Genomic DNA, 25,419 nt, shown 5'->3' with positions numbered 1-25,419 from the left:
TTCCACATTTTTTAATACGTTTTTCAATATCAACACCCACCTTACTGAAAGACTCCATATGCTGTTGCAGGATGTCCACCTCTGGTTCTGTCTGGATTGCTTTGAGTAACTCTGGGTAGATGTATGCCCACTTCGCATCCAAGTAGTCCTCTCCTTTGATCTTGGCACATTCCAGGAGAAGCGGTAGCGACTCCGAGGCAGTATACCTCACTAGTGCAATAGGTAGGTCAAGGAAGGGTCTAATTCACTGTGTAAATGGGGCAATATATATGGCAAGCGAGGGTACGTATTTCTGCGAAATTTCCTTAACAGGTTCTTTATGCGATGAAATACAATTGCAATATCAACAAATCAAGACAGTAGCCTTTGATGCAATCACATTAGAAACTAGAGATGCTCGGCGGGTCGCGCAGCCGAGCACATGTATCCCCTAACCCACCGCGTCATCCGTCATTGCGATACATTCGAAATTATGGTTGAATGAGCAAATTAATGCAATTTTCATGCATTTCTGGGGTCACTAGAACATAACTTGTAATGCTTGGATGATCCTGGCTTGTTCTTTCACCACCACCATCACCCCCGCCACCTCACTACCTCCACCACCACAACCCAACTACCACCACCACAATCCCACTACCACCATCAACACCACCATTGGTATCTTAAAACAACAAACCTTTTGTGATCATAGTTCTTTCTGTTCTCCTAAACGGCTGAAGACAGTTTTTAAAAAGTTGAAATTGAAAGAGCTCCCATATAGAGGAAACCTAAAATAGGCAGAAATTTAGCTAAAAATCCAAACAATACAAAAAGCTGAAATCAGCTAAAAAGGTGAACTCTCACACCAGAGCTGCCAACCTGAACAAGAATATTTCAGTGTTTTTAAAGCTGAAAATCAGTATTCTAGTGAGGAAATTAGTATTTTCAAAGAAATACCATAGGACAACACATAAGACTAAAACTTCAAAAAAATCAGTATTTTGCATAAAAGTTAAAACCATCAGTATTTTTATCATTTTTCAGTACTAAATACGGAAAATCAGTACTAATTGGCAGCTCTGTCACACCCGTGTATACTATTTTTTTGTAAAGGATATCATCATGAAAGTAGAACTTGAGGAGAGGGACCATGATCTCCACCACCTGATCCGTGTAATCAGAAAATGCTTCCTTCAATTCCCTGGCGTAACAGACCAACATCTGACAGGCGGTGCTCTTATCTTCCAAGCCAGCCGTCTTGATGCCAAAACTTTGCTGTGGTGACATAATGTTAAACATAATATGCGCATTGAGATAACAAGTTAAAAAAAATATCAAACAGAATCCAACGGAATGACAAGAAAATGTTTGTATGTATAGGTATAAAAAGTGAGTTCTAAACGAAACTTACCAAGCGTTGCAACGGCACGGCACAAAGTCCACTCGGTCAAATTGAACAATATTTTTACACAGGCTAGCTCAAATAATCCTTACTAAGCAAATGTCAATAATAAAGAGATTGGTTCTATCCAAAGTCACAAAATTCCAAATTATTGACCAATAAAAATGAGACCAGGGGGCGTTTCATGAAAGGACTTGTAGGACATTTTATCCGACAAGTCCCATTTTATCCGACAGTTACCATAGGAACAGTGCCTCTCAGCCAATCAACATCAGAGAAAGATGTCAGATCTGACAACTTGTCGGATGAAAATGTTCATGAAACACTCCCCCGACTACACAAACTTCCAAGTTTGATACACATATTCTTTACAGGCATATTTAAGTGATTGGCTCAATCACAAAGCAGCTCCTGGAAGTTCCCCAAGGGGAAATCCCGATAAGCAGGGGATACTAGTGATCTGAACACGGTGGGTATCTGTGTGTAGCTGTGTGAGATAAAAACCACAAGGACATCACCAGAGACTCACCTGGTCACCTAGATTAACAAACTGCCATCCTTCTTCTTCACTGATGTTCTTGGCAGCCTCGGCTGAAATTTTGAAGGGAAGGTAAATTCATGAGAGTTTTAATAACATTCTTTCAATGGCATTTTAGAAGAATGTAAGAGTAAACAATGTTCATTTTACATGATTAATCTACATTTGCCTTCACATTAAAAATAGGACAAAAAACAGGTTATATGCTTGGGAAAAAAAATTGGTACACAGTCCCATACCTGCATTTCAGTGTATGGTGCCTGTGACTCTCAGCACAATTTGTTATTTTAAATTTTACAGCATACAGCAATTAAGCGTGGTGCATGATAACAGTCTTTCCCGGATCAATAAACAATTTGAAAAAGAACAAAACATAACCTTCATCTATATTTGAGCATGAGAGAGCCTTAACAGATTAAATGACAGCCTCAAGGTCAAGTGAAACTCACAATCAAGGAGGGCTACTTCTGGTTTGAGGGATGCAGTCTTTAGCAGGGGTTTCATGACTACTGGCAGATAGTTGGCAAAGCTAGGTCCTAAGAGTTTGCACATCCTGGCCCATGCTGAGATCATGTACGACGTCTGCGGGTCATCATCTTCGAGCTCGCTGGAATCGGTCTGGGTTCGTAACAGGAGGTCCATCACCTCGTTGGCGTCTTGCATGAACTGGGAAGTATAAAGTTTATGTCATTCAAATCCGAATCACAATACAAGGAAAAGTATTAGAATGATAATCTGTTGTCATATTCATCAATCGTAATGAGCCAAGTTGCTAATTAAGAATACATCCTTGGATTAAGCAAAGCTTATACAAATAGGCATAACACCATGAAAGTCAGAATAGTCAACATATATGTCTGATTATATAATACATTTTTATTCTATGAAAATGAGTAAATTTGTTGCAATAACAATTAAAAAGCTACTTAAATCCTTTAATCCGAATGGCTGATAGAAAATTTCTACAGAAATTGTGCATTTGTTATTATAACGAATCATTATGAAACGGGACCAGATAGACATGCTTATCAAGAAAAGCAGGCTACAAAACAGCTACACAATGTGTAAAAGTTGGTAACCAACTTTAATGACCACCTATTATCAAAAGCAACCATGTCATCTGTGAGCAAAGTTTACCTTCTGTGTTCCGACGGCCAAACCAATCAAACTGACGCATTCGATCGTCTTTCCCCTCAGCAACCTATACTCCTTTGTGTTAGCATTCTGAATGATGTATTTGAGGCTGGGCATGAACTTATCGTAGAACGGGGTGAAGTTCTCCTCTGTCGTGTCAGCAACCGCAGCTAGTGTGGTCACCATTTGTTCCAAGACTAACTTCGTTCCTTTCTGTAGAAGCTGAAATGATAGAAAGGGGGAAAAAGTAAAATAGACAGTTAACAATTTTCTTTTATTTATCCCCTAAATAATTATTTTTTCGTGTCAGCACCAGCCGCCTGTGTGGTTACCATTTCCTCAAAGACTAATTTGGTTCCTTTCTGTAGAAGCTGAATTGATAGAAAAGAACAAATTGAAAGTGTTTTTAATGATGTAAAGAACTATTTCTTCAATTATTCCCAGGCAGTTACGAATGATCTGATTAACGGACATCAACTGAACCTGTACTGTTAAAGATTTGTATCACAATTGGCCTTCATTATCAAACCACAACTTGAGGCTATACCTGATGAATACTGGCCTATTTGTTCCAAGACTAATTTGGTTCCTTTATGTAGGAGCTGAATAGATAGAAAAGAATAGAAATGGACAGTTGACATTTTGTTTTCTATCATTGACCCCTCAAAATTATTATTTCTCTTGTATCTGCAATAGCTGCCACAGTGGTCATCATTTGTTCCAAGCCTAATTTGGTTTCCTTTTTATAAGAGATGACTCGATTTAAAAGGAAATGATGAAATTGAAACTTGTTTGCATTATTGACCCCTCAAGTTTATTATTTCTCTTGTGTCAGCGCCAGTCACCCTGTGTGGTTACCATTTGATCCAGGATTAATTTGGTTACCTTCTGTTGGAGCTGAATCAAAAGGAAAATTAGTAAGTTGCATTGATCATTCACAAACGTTTTGAATAAAATGAAAAATTGTGTGACCACTTGCAACCAGGGTGATGAGATTTGTCAATGATTTTCACTGACATATGTTATGAGCTACTATATTACAATTTGTCAAAATCATCACATCATGCAGTTCTAAAAGGGAAGTTAACACTGAAAGCCCAGAATATTAGACAAACAGGATGACAGAGGCTGAAAATAGGGTCGTCCAAATGTTTCCTATATACATATCAGTACATACAAAGTTTTCACAATAGTATTAGCAACACTGGTTGAAGTGTTTATCCCTTTCACCAAAAGTTGCCTATCAATAGGCACAAAATGAAAAAAAAAAATTATTGTTAAAAGATAAAACTCAGAAATAAACATCATCCAAAAAATTCATTTTGCCCAATCGATAGCGGGCCGGCAGCCTCTGTGCAGTGCCAGATCGACATTGTTCTATCCCTTAAATCGTTGAAGGCCAAAAAGGGTAGCAACAACTCCCATCTTTTTGTGTCTTTTGGTCTGACATGGATGGGGCTTGAACTCCTGACCTCCCTGTTACAAGGCAGACACTCTTCCAACTAAGCCAACACAAGTTGCAGGTAAGTGGAGTCTTACCTCCTGCATTTTCACAGCGATGATGGCTTCTAGTTTTTCTAGGATGGGCTGGAGATACGGTTGTAAGATGGACTTTGGACAGTCCTCGCTGAAGTTGACCAGCGCTGCACCGGCGTGGGCTTGAACACGTGGATGACCGTAATCGTCCAGTGCTCGGAGAAGTCCTCCAATGACCTGCAAGAAACAAATTGCGAATATTAACATAAATTCTAAGTATCGTAACAATAAAAAATAAATAAAACACCAAGTAAGGTATTATGATTAAACTTTCCCAGGTTTAAATCTATACAGACGTAAGAAAAAATTTAATACGCACTTCGATGGAATGCTACGATTCATCTTACTTCTCCGGTATCATCACAAAGATAATATACCAAATAATTCATATATATCTATTCGATACTCAGTTACTTACTTAATATCAAAGTCTCTTCTTACTACAGCAATAGAGATACAGTGGTGCTCAAGATTAAGTGTACTTCATCAGAAAATGAACATATTTAAAAGAAACCCAAAACCCAAGAAGAGAGGCAATCTTATTGGAAAGAGTAAAATAAAAGGAACAATTTAAAACAAGTTTCATCAAAATTGGCAAACATGCTTCAAAATGGCTGATTTTGTGGACAACTCTCCATTTGTTTTGTACACAATTTTTCAGATTTTCTCTATTATCTTTAAAATTGCATATTGCCTCATTTTGAGCATAACATATGTCATGGGGGAAATATAATTCACACCACACACGTTAAAGTCAGGAGGAGATGATGTGAAATATGTAAAATAAAGGGGAAAGTCTGAAAATTTATGTACAAAACAAATGGAGAATTGTCCACAAAATCAGCATGTTTGCCAATTTGAGGATTCCCATAGAAAGTACAACAAGATTTTTAAACCTTCCAAAACTTGCCTATTTCATAACCGATTTTGATGAAACCTGTTTTAAATTGTTCGTCTTGTTTTACTCTTTCCAAAAAATTGCTTCTCTTCTTGGATTTTGGTTCCCTTTAAAAGTTTTCACGTTCTGCCGTCTTTTAGATATGTTATTGTGAAGTCGGGTGATAAGATATTACATTCAATAAAGTTTGCTTCTATGGGCTCGCCGAATATTGTATTGTTGTCTACATTTAACACTCGGCATGAAGGAAAGCATTCTGTGGTGGGGTTCATTGTTTTGTTTAGCACAACTATAAGCGTTTTGTCTAACCATTGTGATCTTGCACACCTTTTGCATATAACAGAGAGGATATTAAACCTGAACACAAACAAATGACTAGCACATTGTATTCATGTAGTTTCATCATTTTAGAGTATTAGACTGCCCTTTTCTTTTTTTTTGTTAAAATATTTAAACATTCAAAAGACCCTTTGACAAGTTATAATATATCGTTCTTTGAAATACTAGTATACTTTTCTCAGCATCAAATAGTTTTGTTGCTGCTAAAAAATAAAATAAATTAAATACCTTTTCGTGGAACTTCAACTCAAATGTGGGAGCGAAATCAGTTGCCATCTGACCCAACGCATTGCAGGCTGCGTAACGAACTCTCGGATGCTGTCAAAAGAGGAAGACAAACAGAATCAACATGGATAAGCATTTACATTTACATTACATTTACAGAACGGCTTCAATCTCTGGAAGTCAAGAGCTGGAGACTGAGACTGAGTCATAACAAAGAATTTTTCTTAAAGCAGAAACAAACCAGGGTAATGATAGTTGCACTATGTATCTTCTAGAAAAAGCACTTTGAATTTCCAGCTATATCATTAATGATATCATCTCTTAAATTTCCTTTGTTTTTCTTACAAAGTATATATGCATGAGCTTTAGGGGGTAATATACTCTCTTCTACCCCTCCCCCCTAAAAACACATTGTCTGGATGTAAGTTCCGACAACTTCTAACACCTTCCAAAATATTTATAATGAACGCTTATTCTCCATATGCCAATCCAATCTTACACCTTGTCCAACAGTTATACCTTGATTTACACTGGCAATTCTTGTCTATATACATCACAAAGGCATTGTCGGTCTAGCACCTTGCCAAACACTTTGCTTTCCATTGGTGTAAATAATTCTTATTTGTCTATTATAAAGTCAATACAGGTCTAACACCTTGTCTGACACTTGGCTTTACACTAAAACAATTCCTACCTCATCAAGTAAGTACGGCAGTACAGAGTCTAACACCGACTGCAACAGTGCTTCCATTTCTTTGTGACACCCTTCGCCAACAGCTGACACAGCCATAAGTGCAGCATGCCTTGACTTCCAGTCAGCTACAGAAAGAACGGAGAATGGTGAAAACTTGAAATGTATAAATTTGGCAATCATTCAAGTATAGATCAGTGAGGGCTACACTTTATGGCCTCGTTGGGTATTCCATCTTATAAAGATAGTGAATAAGCATGACTGGTGGAAAAATATATCACATGATGTGAGAGAGAGATGCCCTATTAAAACAGGGCATGGCATGTTTTTACTACTTAACACAAAATTTTGTGTCAATAGAATATTTAATACATATGTTGTAAAACATCTCAGAATTGAGTATAAGAAATAACCTGGGGAGTGTTTCATCAACATTTTTGTCCGACAAGTTGTCAGATCTGACATCTTTCTCTGACTCTGATTGGCTGTGAGGCACTGTTACTATGGTAACTGTCGGATAAAATGGGACTTGTCGGATAAAACGTCCGACAAGTCTTTTCATGAAACGCTCCCCAGGTGTCTCACGATAGAAGTCTAGCAGCTTGCAGACGAAACGTCGCTTTCCTACTACGTTTGATACATCGTGAGACAACTGGTTATTACTTCTAATCAATCCTTCACCACGATGAACCTCTTCCACATCAACATCTCAGAAGTTGACAAAACTATGAATACCAGGAAGAAATACTGATTTTTTTTTACAGTAAACCATGAAAATGAGAAAAAAAGTTCAAGGATGATTTTTAAATGTTTTTCTCCAAATCATCGCTCAGTGCAATTACTTTTAATTAACTTAATATACTCCATATTTTGCAAAACCACGAACAGATATTTTGCATGCCACAAAGAAATGTCTATTGAATTACCTTGCTGTAACATTTTTGGGATGGCGTTGATAATATGTGGGAGTATCGTCTTCCCTCCAATTCCACAAGCGAACCTATCGAGGGCGCTTTCTCCTGCCACGGCGTTGCTGTCATTGTCTTCGTCGTCGATCTCATCAGAGTTTGCCCAGTCGGGGTCATCCTCCAGATCCATCATCATGTTCAGCATCAATGGAACTGGAAAATTATAAGAATAATAACGATGAAGACAATGAAGAGGATAATGATGGCGACAATGATGAAGGTGGTGATGGTGATGATGGTGGTGGTGATGGTGGTTGTGGCAATGATGGTGATGATGATAGTGGTGAAGATGATGGTGGTGATAATGATGGTGATGATGATAGTGGTGATGATGGTGATAATGATGGTGGTGGTGGTTATGATGATGATGATGGTAGTGATGATAGTGGTGATGATGATGATGATGGTGATGAGGATGGTGGTGATGATGAAGGTGATGATGATAGTGGGGATGATGAAGGTGATGATGATAGTGGTGATGATGAAGGTGGTGATGATGAAGGTGGTGATGATGATGATAGTGGTGATGATGATGGTGATGATGATGAAAGTGGTGATGATGGTGATGATAGTGGTGGCTATGATAGTGGTGAGGATGGTGGAGATGGTGACAATGATGGTGACGATGATGATAATGATGATGGTGACGATGATGATAATGATGATGGTGACGATGATGGTGATGATGATGGTGGTGGTGATGATGATGATGGTGGTGGTGATGATGACGAGGATTACACTAATCATGATGATAGTCATGATAATGATTATAAAATGTAATATATATATATCCTACTCAATAGATTCTCTTGGGACCACATCTGTTTGACTAAGTATTTTATTCGACTTAGATGTGACAAATAAATCACACTTTGCAAAATAAAATAAGAACCAATCCAGACTCGTCTATATATCCGACTAGTGCAATTTGTATCCACTTTGTATACTAGGAGATGGTTTAATTCTAATCATCTAACATCATAGCTAAACCCATTGGTCTACAACAAATTTAGTCTAATTACCATTTGGTCCAACCATCACTTGGGTTGAACTCATTTAGTCCAGATGCCTAGATAGTGTAATTCCCTTTCTTGCAAATTGTCAATGAAAACATTATTGCACTGGATTGAAACAAACTGGTTGGAGATGAAATACGATTAGACAGTAAGGGATAAACAGTCCGACCTCTCTTATCCCGACACGTTGGGACCAGCACGAAAACGGATAAGGGATTTATCCGGATCTGGGAGACCCAATATCAAATACACGCAGTTGCTGCCTCAGCTCCCCAACGGCATTAGCTACACGTTATCTACATGTATTGTAGTGGGCACGCGTACAGATAGTACTCACTGCAGTGTAAGTGCAAATTATAGGTGGTATTTTTACGGAAATGAAATCGATCGAATGCCCAAACTGTTGGGATAATTTACCTGCTAAAATGGTTGAGGTATACATCGAGCATACCCCGAAAGAAAGAGAATGACTCGATGAAACAAAGTTTTACAATTAGATCATCGCAGCTTCGCAATGTCAGCCATTGTTATACTGACTGTAGGCTCAAACATGATAGATAGCGCTGTCCGTATTAAGGCCTTTAGTGCTAGCTAACGAGACATGTGTTGTTTTTCTTGGGAAACAAAAAGAGAACGTGATGAAAATGTTTGCTCTGCGCCCTGATTTACTGGAAAATTATCCTGCCTAAGTTCTTTCGGTGATTTAGGTGAAATATTTTCATGAAAAATAATGTTGTATGTAGACTATATTGGAAAATATATGTAATCAGAGTGAGTTTGCGTATAGGAATGAGTTTAGATTGAAATCTCATTTCCTCACGTACTAGATTGAAAAAAAAAAGAAAATCGGCAAATGTGCGTCCGGATAATAGAGAGATCCGGATAAGAGAGGTCGGAGTGTAAATGGAAATTATAGACAAAATTGTTATACACCAAGTGACAAATCACCCCTACTACATGTACCACCGCACACTCACCACAACTCTCTATATGCTTGGGATATCTCCTCAAAGTCGCCGCTGCGGCTTCCGACAACGTCACTACCATCTCCAAACCAAGTTGTCTCCAACTGTCGGGGAAGTTGCTTTCCTGAATGATCTGCAAGAGACGACAAAAACTAGATACCATCAGACCAAGACCACCATCATCTTTAAAGGGGAGGAAACTAACCAGAAGGGTGTGACCTCTCATGTCACCCCACTGAGAGCGTTTCCATAGCAACAAGAGCGCTTTACGTGAAGTGATTTTGAAAACCACTTTCGTGTGATCAAGTGGGAACGCTAGCAAAGCGATCTTCCAAACTGGTTTCCTGAATCGGCTTCCAGTAAACTAGTTTTAGAAAGCGTAATGAGAACGGCCTCATTGAAAAGCTAGTCTTAAACATACCTGTTGAGAAAACTATCAATACAGAGAATTAGCATATAATTTTCTTGTAAAGAGAAACTAAAATGATTTTGAGAGGAAAGGTACTTGCTTTGCTACTTGGTAACATAATTAGAGTGGTATAGGTGTATTGAATAGTGAATTAATGTGGTATAACTCAAGTGGGCCTATAGTTCAAGACTGCAAGTCTCAGAATGTTGCATTATGGTTAGGAACCTGGCCAGATATGAGTAGATGAGGACTTGATGTGGCGCTATACAGGCTGCTGGTTCATATCAACTTTAAAGCTTTAATAACTTTTTAGGACAGTATTCAAATGGCAAAGAGAAGTAGACAAATTATACACCAATCATATTTTCGTTAGACTTTATGGCCCGAATTCACAAAGGTGGTTATAAAAACCCACGGTTAAGTCCATGGTTTATGCAGATTTCCTGTATAAATTACGCTTATTTTACCGCGTATATTAAAAAATGTAAAAAGAAGCTGCTGAAAACTGCTTATCTAAAAAAAAAAAAAAATTGAGTAAATTAGAGTCAAAAGGGGCCTAAGCTTTCGATCCTAGCAGAATCTTCGTCGGAGGCAAAATGACAAACATATAAAGTGAAACAACCATGATATAGACCAAAAACATCCAACAGCAACACTAGAAACAAGGAGACAAAAGGGGCATTAGTGAGAAGAGATGACCAATCAGGTTAATGAAGGGGAAGAAAGAAAAGGAGTGGGTAGACACAAAGGGAAGTAGGTGTGAGTAAGTCCAAAGAAAGACCTCAAGCCAAGAGGGATTAAGAAATGGAGCAGGCAACATCAAACAGGATCTGGAACAAAACAGTGATAAAGGGTATGAGGAAGAGATGAATAACAAGAGAATTAGTGAGAGGTGGGTCAAACAGGTAACAAAGAAAGGCATAAAAAACTGGTGCAAAAGAGTGGGGGAAAAAGGGAAAGAATGGGAAACAACTGAACATGTGCAGAAGACATAAGTATGTATGAAAGAGCAAAAAAACAAACTAAGAGAGGAAAGTGAGTGTAAAAATAAATCTGTAAGTATAAAAGTATGTAAATATATCCAGGAAGGAATCTATGTGAATAAATATATAAATGTATATACATATGGTAGACAAAACTTATATAGTGATCCGCTGGGTGTGGGGGAAAAACAGCAGACTATATATATAAAAAAAAAAAAAAAAAAAAAAACACCTGTATATATGGAAGGGAAGCAAAATGCCTAAAGGGTAAAAGCAAATAAAGAAGCTGATGCTGTAAGAGAGAGGGGGTGTATTAAGTAAACATTAAAAAGGCAAAATTAATAAGTGGTAAATCTAAGAGGTGGGTGGAGAGAAAAAATAAATAAATATATGATGATTATAATATTGCCTGAATAAGGGAGAAAAAAATAGAGCTGAGCTTGTATGAGATATGGGAGGAAAGTAGAGGAAGAAACTATAAAGTGACTAATCTAAAAAAGCTGAGGGAAAAAATATGTGTACACAAATGGAAAGTGGAAAAGAAGGGGTAATCAGTCGTTCCCCTCTTGGATGTTAAGGCCATGAGGTTGGATGGTGCGAAGTCGTCTCATCCAGAGCTTCTCTCTGCTAGTACGGACTGAGTCAGGACGGGTACCTAAAGATTCGATGCCCTGTAGCATCATGTCAGTGATGGAGTGGTCGGGAAGGTTAAAATGGCGGCCAACTGGAGTGTCCAGCTTTGCTGTGTTGACGGTGGATCTGTGCCCGTAGAATCGTTTCTTGAGTGTGGTCTTGGTTTCCCCTACGTATTGTACCCTACAAACTCTGCAAGTGATGAGATATACAACATTAGTGGTAGTGCATGTGATGTTACCCTTGGTCCGGTGAGAAAGGCTGGTAGAGTTGCTGGTGAGAGTGTCGCCCTCATGAATGTGTATTTCACATATGATACACCTGTTGCTGGTGCATTTGAAGGTGCCATGCTGTATGGGAGAAGAATGGTTAGTGAGGGAGGGCAATTCAGCACGAACAATGAGGTCCCTGAGATTCGGTGGGCGTCGGTATGCTAGAAGGGGAGTATCGGGAACGGCCTGTTGGAGACGATCAGAAGTGTGTAAAATGTGGTGGTTATCACACAGGATTTTGCGGAGAGGGGGTAGATTGGGATGGAAGGTGGTCACAAGCGGTATTCTGTCGGTAGTCTTCTTGTCACTTTTAGGTTTGAGAACTTCAGATCTGGGGAGAGAACGAACTTTGTTGATTGCCAGCTGGACTGACCTGGCCCCGTGGCCCCTGGCACAGAGATGTTTCTGCAAATTCCTGGTATGGAAGGAGAAATCAGGGTCCTCGGAGCAGATGCGGCGAAGTCTGAGGGCTTGACTGTAAGCGATGCCGGTTTTGCAGTGACGAGGGTGGCAGCTGGATGAGTGGAGGTACTGGTGGGTATCTGTGGGTTTAGTGTACAGGGTGGTGGTGATACCGTTAGGCTTTTTCTGGACTGTGACATCAAGGAAGTGGGTTTCCTGTTGGGAGAAATCAGAAGTGAATTTGATGGTCCTGTGGAAGGAATTAATGTGGTCAATGAATGTGTGGAGGCTATCTTCCTCCCTGGTCCAGATGAAGAAAATGTCGTCGATGTAACGCCACCAAATCCAAGGGCGACAGGGGGCTGAATCTAACATCTGCTGTTCCAGCTTGGTCATGAAGAGACAGGCGAATGAAGGAGCCATCCGAGTACCCATTGCTGTGCCGAATATCTGTAGGTAGTGCTGGTCCATGAAAGTGAAGTTGTTTTTTGTTAGTACATGAGACATCAGAGATTTTATATCGGAAATGGGGGGACTGGAATGGCCGCTGGCGGCCAAGGCTTCACATGATGCTTTGACACCTTCATCGTGGGGAATATTGGTGTACAGTGAAGAAACATCCAAAGTGCCGATGATCGCAGTCTCCGGTATCTGGTCTTTGATGTCATTGAGTTTCCTGAGAAAGTCTGGAGTGTCGTGGATGTAAGAGGGTGCACGTGAGACAAGGGGTTTAATGTGGTAATCAACAAAAAGTGAGATGTTCTCTGTTGGGGATCCATTGCCTGAGAGGATGGGTCGACCAGGGTTGCCAGGTTTGTGGATCTTGGGGAGGAGATAGAAGCGGGCAGGTTTAGCATTAGTAGGGGAGAGAAATTTGTGGGCCTTCTCGGAGAGATGCTTGTTGTCTTTCATGTCATTCAGTGTCGATTGGATCTGTAGGGAGAAATTACAAGTGGGGTCAGAATCAAGGAGTGCATAGTGAGATCGATTATTGAGATGTTTCATGGCTTCATCGATGTACTGCTGGCGGTCCATGATGACAACGGCTGATCCTTTGTCTGCAGGCTTGATGATGATGTCAGACCTGTTTTTGAGTGATGAGAGAGCCTGGCGTTCTTCTCGAGGGAGGTTGTCATGTGCTCTGGTGTCGAGGGTATCTGTGGAGCAGACTTGGGATGAGACAGCTTGAATGTAAGTTTCAAGGGAAGGAACTCTATTAAAAAATGTCCAATGCTGATGTGCGCTTTTGTTAGTGTGCCAAATTGACGCTTGTTGCCATGGTTATCCATGCTATTTTATTCATGAGTCCACTCTTCAAACAGTGAACTCATGAATAAAATAGCGTATCTAACCATGAAAACAGGCATCAATTTGGCCCTCTGTGACAAAATCGCGCATCAACATTGGACATTTCTTACACACGCGCCCGATACGCGCTAAATTAAGCGAGATTTATACAGGAAATCTGCAAAAACCATGGATTCAACTGTGGGTTTTCAAAACCACCTATGTGAATTCCGGCCTATAAGTCCTTATGCATATGACGTCATAATCTCACAGCGCCCTCCCTTAGAGGATATAGGATCACGTGTAAATGGAGTTGCCACAGATGTGCCAGTTTTAGACCACCAACGCATGGAAGGAATGGCTTCAGACTCTAAGATGGCAGTGCGATGACATCATTGCATAAGGTCTACACAGCAATGCAAGGTTCTTTGAATAGCCCTGCAAATATACAGATTTGTACTTACACTAACGGCAAGGTTTAGGATGGAGTCCATGTACGGTCTGAGGAGCTTGGGCGTACTTTCCTCCAACTCTAAGAAAGCTTTGAGAAGAGTGTCATCTTCCTGTCCCTTGATGCTCTCGGTCACGATCTGAAGGAGATACGAACAATCAAAATCTGTTTATATTTGAGTCCCCTGTTTTGAGATCTTGGCTTCCAACTGCAAAATTGCACTGAAAATTGAGAGGTATATCATCCAACAACACTCATAGTTAAATTAAGTTTTTATGTTAATCTATGCATAGGTTAAACTTTTTCCTATGAAATACTAAAAATTACACCCTAAATATTTGTATTCTTGTTGTAAATAACTCTTCATAGTATTGTTAAAAAGTTTACATGTATAGGGAAAAAAGGTTTCAAATTCAAATTTGCTACTCAACTTTTTTTTTTCCATAAAATTTGTAGATATTATTCAGAACATTACCAGTATAAAATTAATTGACTTTCATCATTCCAAAGCAAGAAAAGTCATGGATTAAAAAAATATGTCAGATACATTATTTGTACAGGATTTGCTCATGAAATCATATTTTGGAGCTATTTTTGGTGTGTCGAAGTACAAAATATTTCTTCAAAATGTTTGAAGAATTTCATTAAAATCCTATTTAAAAGTTATACTTAAACAATTTTCAATTAATTCTTTGAAGCTTCACGATAAGCCAGTTCACGGTTAGCTCATGATCAACTTTTCTCAAATGACCTTTGTGATTTTTCATTAGGATAAGCACTATCATTTTCAAATGTAGATGTTGCGTAAGCTTTACCGGTAGAGTATTCAAATTCTAAGAACAAAAGGCATTGTAAAGAGCAGGTGACTAGAAGAGTACATCAGGGATAAAGTTTGGAAATCTGTTTTATTGTCTGCCTTTGGCACATTTGACTATTGTTTAGGCTACTGTCAAATACCAGTGATTATGAAGGCTCTATTTATTACTCTTCAGCTTGGATGTGATAAAATGAATATTTTGAAAGGAATACATGAATCATCATCAAATCACAAATGCCTATGTCAGTGAATTTGAGAGCCACCTTCACGGTTTATCTCACATGAGCTTTTTGTTTACAACCGTGAACAGGCTTATTCTTTGAAGCTTCACGATTGTGAGGGCACTAATACATGAAAGCAAAAAATATTTACTGTGTTTACACTTGATCAGCTTTTGGTTCAGAACCAAAAGCCGATGCAGAATCGGCTTTTGGTTTATCTTGCACTGTGTTTACACGTTGTTAGAGCTCGCGGTTCAGAACCGCGAGCCGATGCAAAAACCTGAAAGGATACGCACACCAACAACATACGTCATAATAAAGACAACGCTGTATCCATGCGCTTACAATTACGTCAAAAAGGTAAAGTAAATGAAATGTGCACTATTTGCTGATGCAGAATCCGCTTTCTGTTTACACGTAGTAAAAAAGCCGATTCTGCATCGGCTCGCGGTTCAGAACCAACTGCTCTGGTGGTGCAAATTGCCGATTCTGAACCGAGAGCCAATGCAAGTTAATCGCGTTTACACACTGTGAAAAAGCCGAAGCAAAAGCCGATCAAGTGTAAACACGTTAACTGTTTTCAGCTACTTACATCAAGAACCCCTGGCATAAGATCCATGAAATGTTTCTGTATGGCTTTCTCTTTTCCATTTGTGACTATGAATGATATTGTAGCCTTGGCAGCAACAACTCGAACCTGTTTAAAAAAAACACACACATAAAAGAGTTCTTAGGCCAACATTCTGAAGGCAATACAGGAGGATAAAAATACATGTAGATCCCAGCCATGGCGTAATTTCCTTCAGCTAGAAATTTACCTACATAGTGTTGCACTCAACCCAGGTGAGGTGAAGGGGTACCCAGCAGGATTGATTCCTTGAATGCACTGAGCGCTGAAAGGCAGCTCGAGCTACAGCCAGGGTAGTAATAATAACATCGTGCCTCGGATTAGAATATTTCTAGATAGATGGCGCTATATAAATGTCTATTATTATTATTATTATTATGTCTGGGCGTTGTGGCGTGAACCAGTAATCCATCTACATGGGGGGAGGGGTGATTATGGAGTGTTGTGGCCCAGTGGATTAGTCTTCTGACTTTGAAACAGGGTCGTGGGTTTGAATCCCAACCATGGCGTAATATCCTTCAGCAAGAAACTGATCCACAATGTGCTGCACTCAACCCAGGTGAGGTAAATGGGTAACAGTAGGAAGTTATTCCTTAAAAAGCTGTGTGCGCTATGAACGCCTAGCTTAGCCGGGTAATATAGGAGCGCTTTGAGCACCTAACAAATTGGATATGTGCGCAATATAAATATCCTATATTATTATTATTATCAATTGATGCAGAGGTGTAAGTCATTGTGAGGGTTTCATGAAGCTGATCATAAAGGTACTAGTGACTTTCAAACGACTAGTGATCTTTCCTTGGGCACTATATCAACACCAATGATAATATGGTGTACACACCATTCACCACAAGAAAATGGTCACCAGTCATTCGTAACTTGATAGTAAGCTTTCGATTGTCTGCGACTCCAACGTAGTCCTAGTTCACCGGAAGTGGTGACACCGCTCATTCAGTATCACATTCGTACATTGATGAAAACAGTTTCGATTTAAGTCGACGTGCCCGTACCAGGCCACAGCATATACCAGCGTGATAGCGAGCGGGCCGTGGGCCGATGCTCGGCCGGAGAATCAGACTAAGCATTACGCTACGAACCAGTGGGGCGACTGTGGGTGCAACATTTGCACCCTTGTGCAAAATGCCCCCAAAACACAGCTGTTTGGAAATAGAACATCAATTACCTGCCGGATATGTAATGTATGAAAACAGGACATACTAAATGTAATGGATACGCTGGTTTCAAGCAGTAATTTGCAGTTTACCAGCCCTGCTGAATCAACAAAACTCAAATGTTGATGCGGATTCATTCATTTTTGCTAAGCTTGGATGACGACAGCATGTACAAACTAGCGCTCGTTAGGGCACTATGACACCGAACGTCAAAATCCTCAAATACGAGTCACAGCTTTGGGCAGTGAACAAGAAGGCTCGTCACAGATTACTTTGCGCATGTGCAGCGCTCCCAGAATTCCTTAATCTTGTACGTCCACATGGCTTGTCACAGAAAACGAAAGGTCTCTACTATCAGCTTTATGAAACACCCACATGGGCCCTGTCTTACAAAGAGTTACAATTGATCCAATCAGTCGTAACTATCGAAATCCATCAGTGTCATAATATTCCTACAGGAAATTTGCACAATGTCCTTTGTACACAAAGAGAAGCACAGGGAATTTTCAAGAAAACAATGAATGCATGAATATACGTCAGAGCTAGAAAATGTTTTAAACAAACGTGCATAAGAGATGTCTAGGGATGCCAGTTCAGAGGGCCTGAAAATCACCTAGAATACAATATTTTGTAGACAAAAATGCTAAAACTATGTCCTGAAAAATAAATTGCCAGAGCCTGAATTCAGGCGTTTGCCTGAAAACTGGCATCCCTGGATGTCGATATTGCTGGCCGTCCATAGTTGCTATTGATCAGATCAATCGCAACTCTTTGTAAGACAGGGCCCTGGTCACATACTTTTGACGATGACCTTAAATGTAGCCCAAATCTGATTTATACACGTCTATAAAAACTAAATTACACACATTAACACACAGCCATCGGATGATCAGGGTTTAAATTAATCGAAAGCATCTAAGGCCATTGGCACGGATGGTTCCAAGACATTTGCTCCGGCGACAAATGCTCTGATGGAAAATCTGCACATTAAGCGGGACTCAAACTTAAAATCTTACCCACAAAACTAAATAAATCCTTATCTTTATATTATTCTGAACCAAGAACCTTATTAGAATCCTAACTTTAACCCTATGACCTCTGAGATATGAAGACCGGTGCAAATGTCACAGGAGCAGATGTTGTGTCACTGCCTCGGATACCCCACTGATTGGCTTCAGATAGTTTTTTTTTGGTGCCCCTTTTTATCTTTCAAATGTGCATAGTGGCATTGCCCCAAAATATTGAAATTCAAGCCTTGAAACTGCTTTATGATTTCTTGTCCTTATTTTTTCATAAACGTAGGCAATTTTTTTCGTTCTTTTTTCTTTCCACTATGATAACCAACAACTTTTTAATATCTAAATCTCATGTGAATGACATAGTTGCAAAGACATAGTTGGGGAAACAAAAATAAATGCAACACAAGCACAAAATATATTTTGCCAATCTTTCGCAGTCATTTGGCTATCTATAGTTAAATTCAAATTGTGGTTGACTTTAATAGTAATATTTTATATGTTATACAGGCAATTATCATAAACCAAACAATTAGAAATGATCACCTCAACAATGTAAAAAAAAAAAGAATACATGAAATAATGATGGAATCAAAGTGATTTTTGCTTTACCTGCGGCTGTTCTTGTTTTTCAAGGCATTGAGCCAACATGCCTTTGATGACGACCAGGTAATACTCTTGCTTGTTGCCAAAAATACCTGGGAAATTACTGTGAAGGAAAGCCACACACATGAAATATCATTAAAAATGGCCTTTATAGAAAATAGTTACAGACTTAAACATTCCTACAAGTACAACAAAAAGACACGCAAACATATTTTGCCCTATTAAATCATTCGTGTTAACATAAAAACATACCAAAAATGGGTTGAATGAATTTAGTCTTGTAATTTTTGTTTTAAATGGAAGTCATTTCCTAAAAACAAACCTAACATGGTTGAATGAATTTTGTCTTGTAATATTTGTTTTTTAATTGGTTTTAATTGGGAGTAATTTTCTAAAAACATACCTAAAATGGCATGAATAAAATCGGTCTTGTAAATTTTGTTTTAATTGGGAGTCATATCCTTTCAATGGCTGGATGAGCCAAGACATTTTCTTCCTCTCTTTTATTCTAGAGTTATTTTGTCTTTACTTGGGCCTCGTCTTACAGAGAGTTACGATTGATCCAATCAATCATAACTCTATAGAAATCCATCAGTGTCATAATTTCTTTTACAAAGTGTCATTTGTAAACAAAGGAGAACACACCAAACTGTCAAGAAATCAATGAATTTATTGAAATATACATTCATATCTAGAAATTGTTTTTGAGCAAACATGCATTTTATATGTTGACTTTGCTGGCTTTCCATAGTTGCGATTGACTGGATCAATTGCAACTCTTTAAAGGACGGGCCCTGGTATGTTCACGGCCCAATAATAGGTACCACAGTTTCCACGGTATCATAGTCATGTGGTCACAAAAGTACATGAAAATATATGAGAGCAATAACATAAAATTTTAATAACAATCAATCATGGAGCTGATTTCTACGATTGATTACATTAATTATTGTATATGATTAATCATAAAAAATTAGCCCCATGATAAGCTTTAGTTTTACAGGTTACAGAAAAAAAAATACAAATGCTTGACACACATATGGCAGGGAAATAAAAAGGGAAGTGAATTGGAAATTGAAAGTATGGATCCTTTCCGAACAATAAACCTCATGATTTCAACAGGATATCATACATTAATTTTTATCTTTGAAATAGGAAATTTACAGGAAATAAAATTAAAGTGGAGTGCTCTTGAACTTTTAAAAGGTGAGATTTCCCAAAGGATTTTATACAAAATTGCCCGTTGTGGGAATAAAACTCAAAATGAGTTCGAACAGGATAAGAAAAATTAACCACAAATGGGTTGCAATGTATGAATAAGATATATGTGGTAAATAATTCCAGTAATTGCTGATTAATAAGCAAAATATGTTGAATTCCAGCTCAAGGTGGGGTTTTTTCCAAGAAAAATTTTATGCACTCTCTCACATATCCTTTCTCTGTGATGGCAAACTTCAGTATGTTTTTTTTTCCGCTAAAGTTTCATTTCATATCTCAACCCACTTGGTCTACTACTTAGACTACTGCTAAATGACTACTGACTGTTTTACCTTGTCACATGACTGTTTAGTTTATGAACAGCTCATTTAATATGTAGTGTAGAACAAAATGGATATATAGACAAGTGCAAAATCACACCAAACTGTAAGTAGACAACTGGTTGTAGATGAACTGGAATTAGACCCTGTTGGATGAGACGAAACAGAGAGTTGGTGTGGACCAAATTACCATTTACCCTTGTACCTACTTGAAAATATGAAGTGCGCTTTCCTTGAGCTCAGGGCTGTTTGATGTGCTACATTGGAATAAGAACTGGAGGATATCCGGCCACAGTTGGTTCCCATCATCATCTAAAAAGAACAAAAGAATCAAAGGAGTATAAGAAGTAACGAGCTATTTTCCCTTTAGGACTGGGGAAATTATTTTGGCTAGATATCCAACCTATTACCATGTAATAGTGCATACCCCCCCGGCCCAAAACACGGTATGAACCCTGACAGTGTCTTGAATTTAACGATAAGATGGTGAGCAAGTTCTGCGATGGCCTCGCAGACTTTCTACCCCAGCGGGCCATCTGTGATATGCTTCAGGTCTGTACCAGCTGTGCTGTTATAATTTCCTAGATGTCTTGTGCGTTGTTGGATGCCACCCTTCCCCTTCCCAGAAACTTGGTCAAAAAACCCAATAACATTGTTAACCTTACAGATGAGATTGCAGGCAAGTTCTGCGATGGCGTCACAGACCTTCCGCCTCAACGGGCCATCTGTGATATGCTGTAGGATCTGTAGCAACTGTGTTTTGATCATCTCCTGGACATCCTGTGGTATGTTGGATCACCCCCCCCCCCCATCTCCCTCAGCCCAGACACTTGATAATGATCACAGCCTAAAACCTACCGATGAGGTTGCGGGCAAGTTCTGCAATGGCGTTACAGACCTTCCGCCTCAGTGGGCCATCTGTGATGTGCTGCAGGATCTGTACCAGCTGTGTTTTGATCATTCCCTGGACATCCTGTGGTATGTTGGATCACCCCCTTCCCCCCATTTCTCTCAGCCCAGAAACTAAATAACCTAATGATCACAGTCTCAAACCTACCGATGAGATTGCGGGCAAGTTCTGCGATGGCATCACAGACCTTCCGCCTCAACGAGCCATCTGTGATATGCTGCAGGATCTGTACCAGCTGTGTTTTGATCATTTCCTGGACATCCTGAGGGGTGTTGGGCCATAACTGGTCAAAGTTGGTATTGAAGACACGTCGGAGTAGGACAGCAGCAAGCTGCGTTCTCTGCGCAAAGAAAGGAGGCAAATAAGACAATGTCTAAAGGTTAAGTAAGTGCACCCCAGTCAACAAGTTTGCTTTGGATAAATCGAGACAAAAATCTTTTAGGTATAACAATTAAAAATCAAGATACAATTAAAGAGTTACAGCATTTTATAATTTTTGTCATTTTCAGATTATGTGCACAAATTGAGCAGCATGTAAATTGATGTCACAAACTCACTACTACATTAGCTAAATTTATTATCATTGTAATATCATATGAAAATATTTGAATTGTTCCCATCTGTAATGAAAAACATGGTTTTATTCTTAATACTAAGACATGCAAATCACAATTATTGAAACTCATTATGAATAAATCATAAAATTTCCCAAGCCATTTTCAATTTGTTTTCATTCGTGCCCCAATAATTAAGAATAATAATTGCTGGATTGCACATTTTCCGGAAGATACAAAGCACAACTCTCAATAACCCAGCCTAAGCTTGAGCTGCTGCTTCCAGCGGCACAATATAAGCAAATTATGTGTCCTATAAAGAGGTGACCTTCCGTCTTGCTATGAAAATATAAAATCAAGGCCCTGTTCTTTTCCTGAAAATAACTCAGTTGGAGTCAGGAAGTCAAGCAAGGTGGAAACTAGGGAAGAATAAAGAAATGTGTGCCAGTATTTTTTTTTATTTTGCAGGAAATACAAATATGTAAGCCATTTCTAGAGAAAGAGGAAAACATACATACCTCTGGAGGTCCTTGATTGCCTATCGTCTGGATGAGGAACTGAACTTTAATTGCGGGTGCTATGCCTTCGTATGCTTGCTGTAAACAAAGTCATGAGAAAACAAGTAGAATGAATAACACAAATAACACAATTACCAGTGTGTTGGCTCAGTTGGTAGAGCATCCATCTCACAACTGGGAGGTCGGGGGTTCAAACCCCCGGCCGCGTCAGACCGAGAGATGTTAAAAGATGGGAGTTGCTGCTACCCTGCTTGGTGTTCAACGATTAAAGGGATAGAGCCTCGTTGATCTGGCGCTGCACAGCGGCTGCCGGGCCCACGATCAATTGGGCAAAGCAAATTTTCAGAGTATTTCATTTCAGGTCTATTTCAAACAATAAAATATGGATTTTCATTTTTTTCATTTTCAATCCCTATTGTCAGCTATTGTGAACATGTACGATATGCATGGATATCCCGTAGCAAGTGTAATCTTTACTTTTTTAGAAGTTAATGCGTTTAAAGTGGAAAGTTCACCCTGATAATAAATTTGGTTTGAATGAAAGCAGAATTTAAACAAAAGAAACATTTCAATGAAGATTTGTCTTGCCTCTCATTTTAAGCCCATAGTTTTGATTGTTATGCGGGTTGTTATGGCAGACAAACTTGAAGATTGACTTTACCTTCTGAAGAATTTTTGCTGGGGACCAGTGATTATCCATCAAAGAATAAAGGAGGTATAAGTTTTTATTTTGAAATGTCACATGCGAACATCTCCCCAATATGTCATGATACCAATTTCATGCCTTGCCTTTTTATTCAGAAAAGTATTTTACCCATGCATTCAGTATATCAGGGCCCCCGTCTTACAAAGAGTTTCAATTGATCCGATCAATCACAACTATGGACAGCCAGCAATATCAACATACTTGTTCAAAGTATTTTCTAACTATGATGTATATTCATGTAGTCATTGTTTTCTTGAAAATTCCCTTTGCTTACAAAGGACATTGTGCAAATTTCCTGTAGAAAAATTATGACATTGATGGATTTCATTGATGGATAAATCGTAACTCTTTGTAAGACGGGGACCAGAACACACACCATTTCGTACAAGTTTCTAAGTATTTTCAGTTCTCACTTAGCATTTCTAAACTGTGAATTTATGGAATCTTTATAACATGACATATTTGGGACAGCTGCTCCTACGTCCATGATATTAAAAATTCAAAACCTTACAAAGTCATAACTTTTTTCATTCTTTTATGATGTTCTTCATTCATCTTCACCGATATCTCCTCTTCTGCTTTCAATCCCAGCTATTGCCAGTGTGAACTTCACCTTTGAAACTTCACTCGGCAGAAACAAATCCCCATGGACTATTACTCTTACAAAAACGCTTTTATTAGAATTATCTACAGCCACTCAACCAAACAAGACTTTGAAAAATGACCCTTACAAGTTCCAAGTTACCATCAATTTTGCTCAAGGTTATATCTTTATCTTCATCTAAAAATATAAAACAATTCAAGACAAATTAAAGCATTTTAACAACTTTAAGTTCAACTCATTATATGTTTGGAATACTTTTTTTCTTTGTAGCACATTACAATGACTTTTTGAAAATAGTCCAAATAAAATATTTTGAACATTAACAGGTGACTAGGTCTGCCTGTACTGCCATCAAATTTCATCATACAATTTAAAGCGCTCGTTTAAAATAGTCTGCATGCACAGACCCTTGTTTTTCGCAATTTTGCATAGTGCATAATGCAGTCTGAAGCAGGGAGACTAGATTCACTATGTACTGTGGCTAGCTCTACCACATATATATTATATTGGATGGTTCAGAATGTAATACCAGAAATATTCCAAGAGATTCGAAAATATTCGATTGATCTTGGAATATTTTTCCAAACTTGGAATATTTCTGGTATTCCATTCTGCGCCATCCAATATAATATAAATATTCATGCTGTTTGAGGCTGCGAACCTCGCGTGCGATGTTTTGAAATCGGCCATGAATAATAGGAATTAGACACTGGCCAAAAATCACCAATTTTGAGGATGACCGGAGGATGGACACGGAGTGACATAACAAAGGGTGAAGAGTAAGAAATTAGAGGCGCACGGCCAATATGGGAGACTGTCTCCCATGAGAGAGATTATCTCCAATATCAAAGACTTTTGTAAATAATTTGGGTAGATCTATCCAATTTCAGAGACAATCTTCAGTTTGGGAGACCAATTTCCTTTGTTTACATTTGCTGCAAAAGGATTACCTTGGCGGCAAATAAAAATGTGATAGGCAGCTAGATTCTTCATGAAAAATTACCCCTTTTCACCGTCTACTTTTGTTTTGATAAGGATTTTTGTTGTCGTCCATACACAAAACAAATGGGCTTCTGACCTCAGTGAGACAAAATTTTGGGTGGGAAAAATTACGCTTTTGTTGGTGTCGTTTCTTTTGTTCCTTTGCAAAGCAAGTCTCCGATATGGGAGATTATCTCCTCTATTGAAGAGTGACTTCCTTATTGGCCATGCGCCTCTACTGTTTATTTAAATTTATTGTTGTCCTTGAAAAAAATTTTTTTTACAATAAATGTGCATTTTTCCACTCGGAGTATCGAGTATCCGAATGAGTTCACAGTGTTGATGTTCGGATAGGTGGAGCGGAGAGTAGCGGTACGGTAACGGTAGTGTTGTGGAGTGGAGCCTGCACGAACATCATCACTTGAGTGAAGGTAACTAGGTCTAGGGCCTAGCTTTTTTATGGCTAGACTAGAGTCTAGGCCTACACAGCTACATACAGTCATCAGCTCAGCAATGACTCATCATTCATGCTCATGTTGAATGTCAATTCTCAAATCTCAATCTCCTGCTCCCAATCACAAAAAAGTTCACCATCTAGATCTAGGCCGAGGCCCTATCTCTTCTTCACTTTCAAATCAAATCATTTGCAATTCAAATTAATAACATGACAAGGCTCATTCATTCAGTCTCAGTCTCAGCTCAGTCATGAGACTGAGTGAGACATGTCTTGTCTGACTTCATGAATGTTTTGTGCTATTTTGTTTCAATATGGATAATAACATTAAATAAAACACTAGCAATCAAAAGAAGAAATACTTAAGTCACACAAATTTACAAATTAATCACCTCAGCATGTGATCTTATGTCATTATCAGGTGACATAAGATTTGCAAGCACCGCCGAAAATTGTTCTTCTGGCCCCGCCATGCTGTCAGAGAATGAATGGATGACACATTTCCCGCATTTGGATTTTTTTCCTGCGCGAACTTTAGCCCTTTCTACCGGAAATAAAAGAAA

General features: G+C 38.8%; 1 protein-coding gene across 1 annotated transcript in view; it reads right to left on the bottom strand.

The window, feature by feature from the left end:
* LOC121429384 (importin-5-like) overlaps positions 1 to 25,371 on the bottom strand; it is a 38,920-nt gene extending 13,549 nt beyond the window's left edge. The window contains exons 1-17 of the mRNA XM_041626358.1: positions 25,249 to 25,371; positions 22,112 to 22,189; positions 21,187 to 21,379; positions 20,339 to 20,441; positions 18,598 to 18,694; positions 15,762 to 15,866; positions 14,145 to 14,270; positions 9,707 to 9,827; positions 7,672 to 7,866; positions 6,749 to 6,873; positions 6,058 to 6,147; positions 4,596 to 4,769; positions 3,060 to 3,278; positions 2,372 to 2,588; positions 1,914 to 1,975; positions 1,101 to 1,257; positions 41 to 213 (exon numbers count right to left, since the gene is read on the bottom strand). Of these exons, the coding sequence (XP_041482292.1) occupies positions 41 to 213; positions 1,101 to 1,257; positions 1,914 to 1,975; positions 2,372 to 2,588; positions 3,060 to 3,278; positions 4,596 to 4,769; positions 6,058 to 6,147; positions 6,749 to 6,873; positions 7,672 to 7,866; positions 9,707 to 9,827; positions 14,145 to 14,270; positions 15,762 to 15,866; positions 18,598 to 18,694; positions 20,339 to 20,441; positions 21,187 to 21,379; positions 22,112 to 22,189; positions 25,249 to 25,329 (2,316 nt within the window). The 5' untranslated portion in view covers positions 25,330 to 25,371. The remainder of the gene's footprint in view (positions 1 to 40; positions 214 to 1,100; positions 1,258 to 1,913; positions 1,976 to 2,371; positions 2,589 to 3,059; positions 3,279 to 4,595; positions 4,770 to 6,057; positions 6,148 to 6,748; positions 6,874 to 7,671; positions 7,867 to 9,706; positions 9,828 to 14,144; positions 14,271 to 15,761; positions 15,867 to 18,597; positions 18,695 to 20,338; positions 20,442 to 21,186; positions 21,380 to 22,111; positions 22,190 to 25,248) is intronic.
* Between the last annotated feature and the right edge of the window lie 48 nt (positions 25,372 to 25,419).

This window comes from Lytechinus variegatus, chromosome 16 (genome assembly GCF_018143015.1).
Source record: "Lytechinus variegatus isolate NC3 chromosome 16, Lvar_3.0, whole genome shotgun sequence".
In the NCBI taxonomy this organism is placed as follows: Eukaryota; Metazoa; Echinodermata; class Echinoidea; order Temnopleuroida; family Toxopneustidae; genus Lytechinus; species Lytechinus variegatus.
Note: the sequence above shows the minus strand (reverse complement) of the source record. Positions and strands in the feature narration are given on the sequence as shown.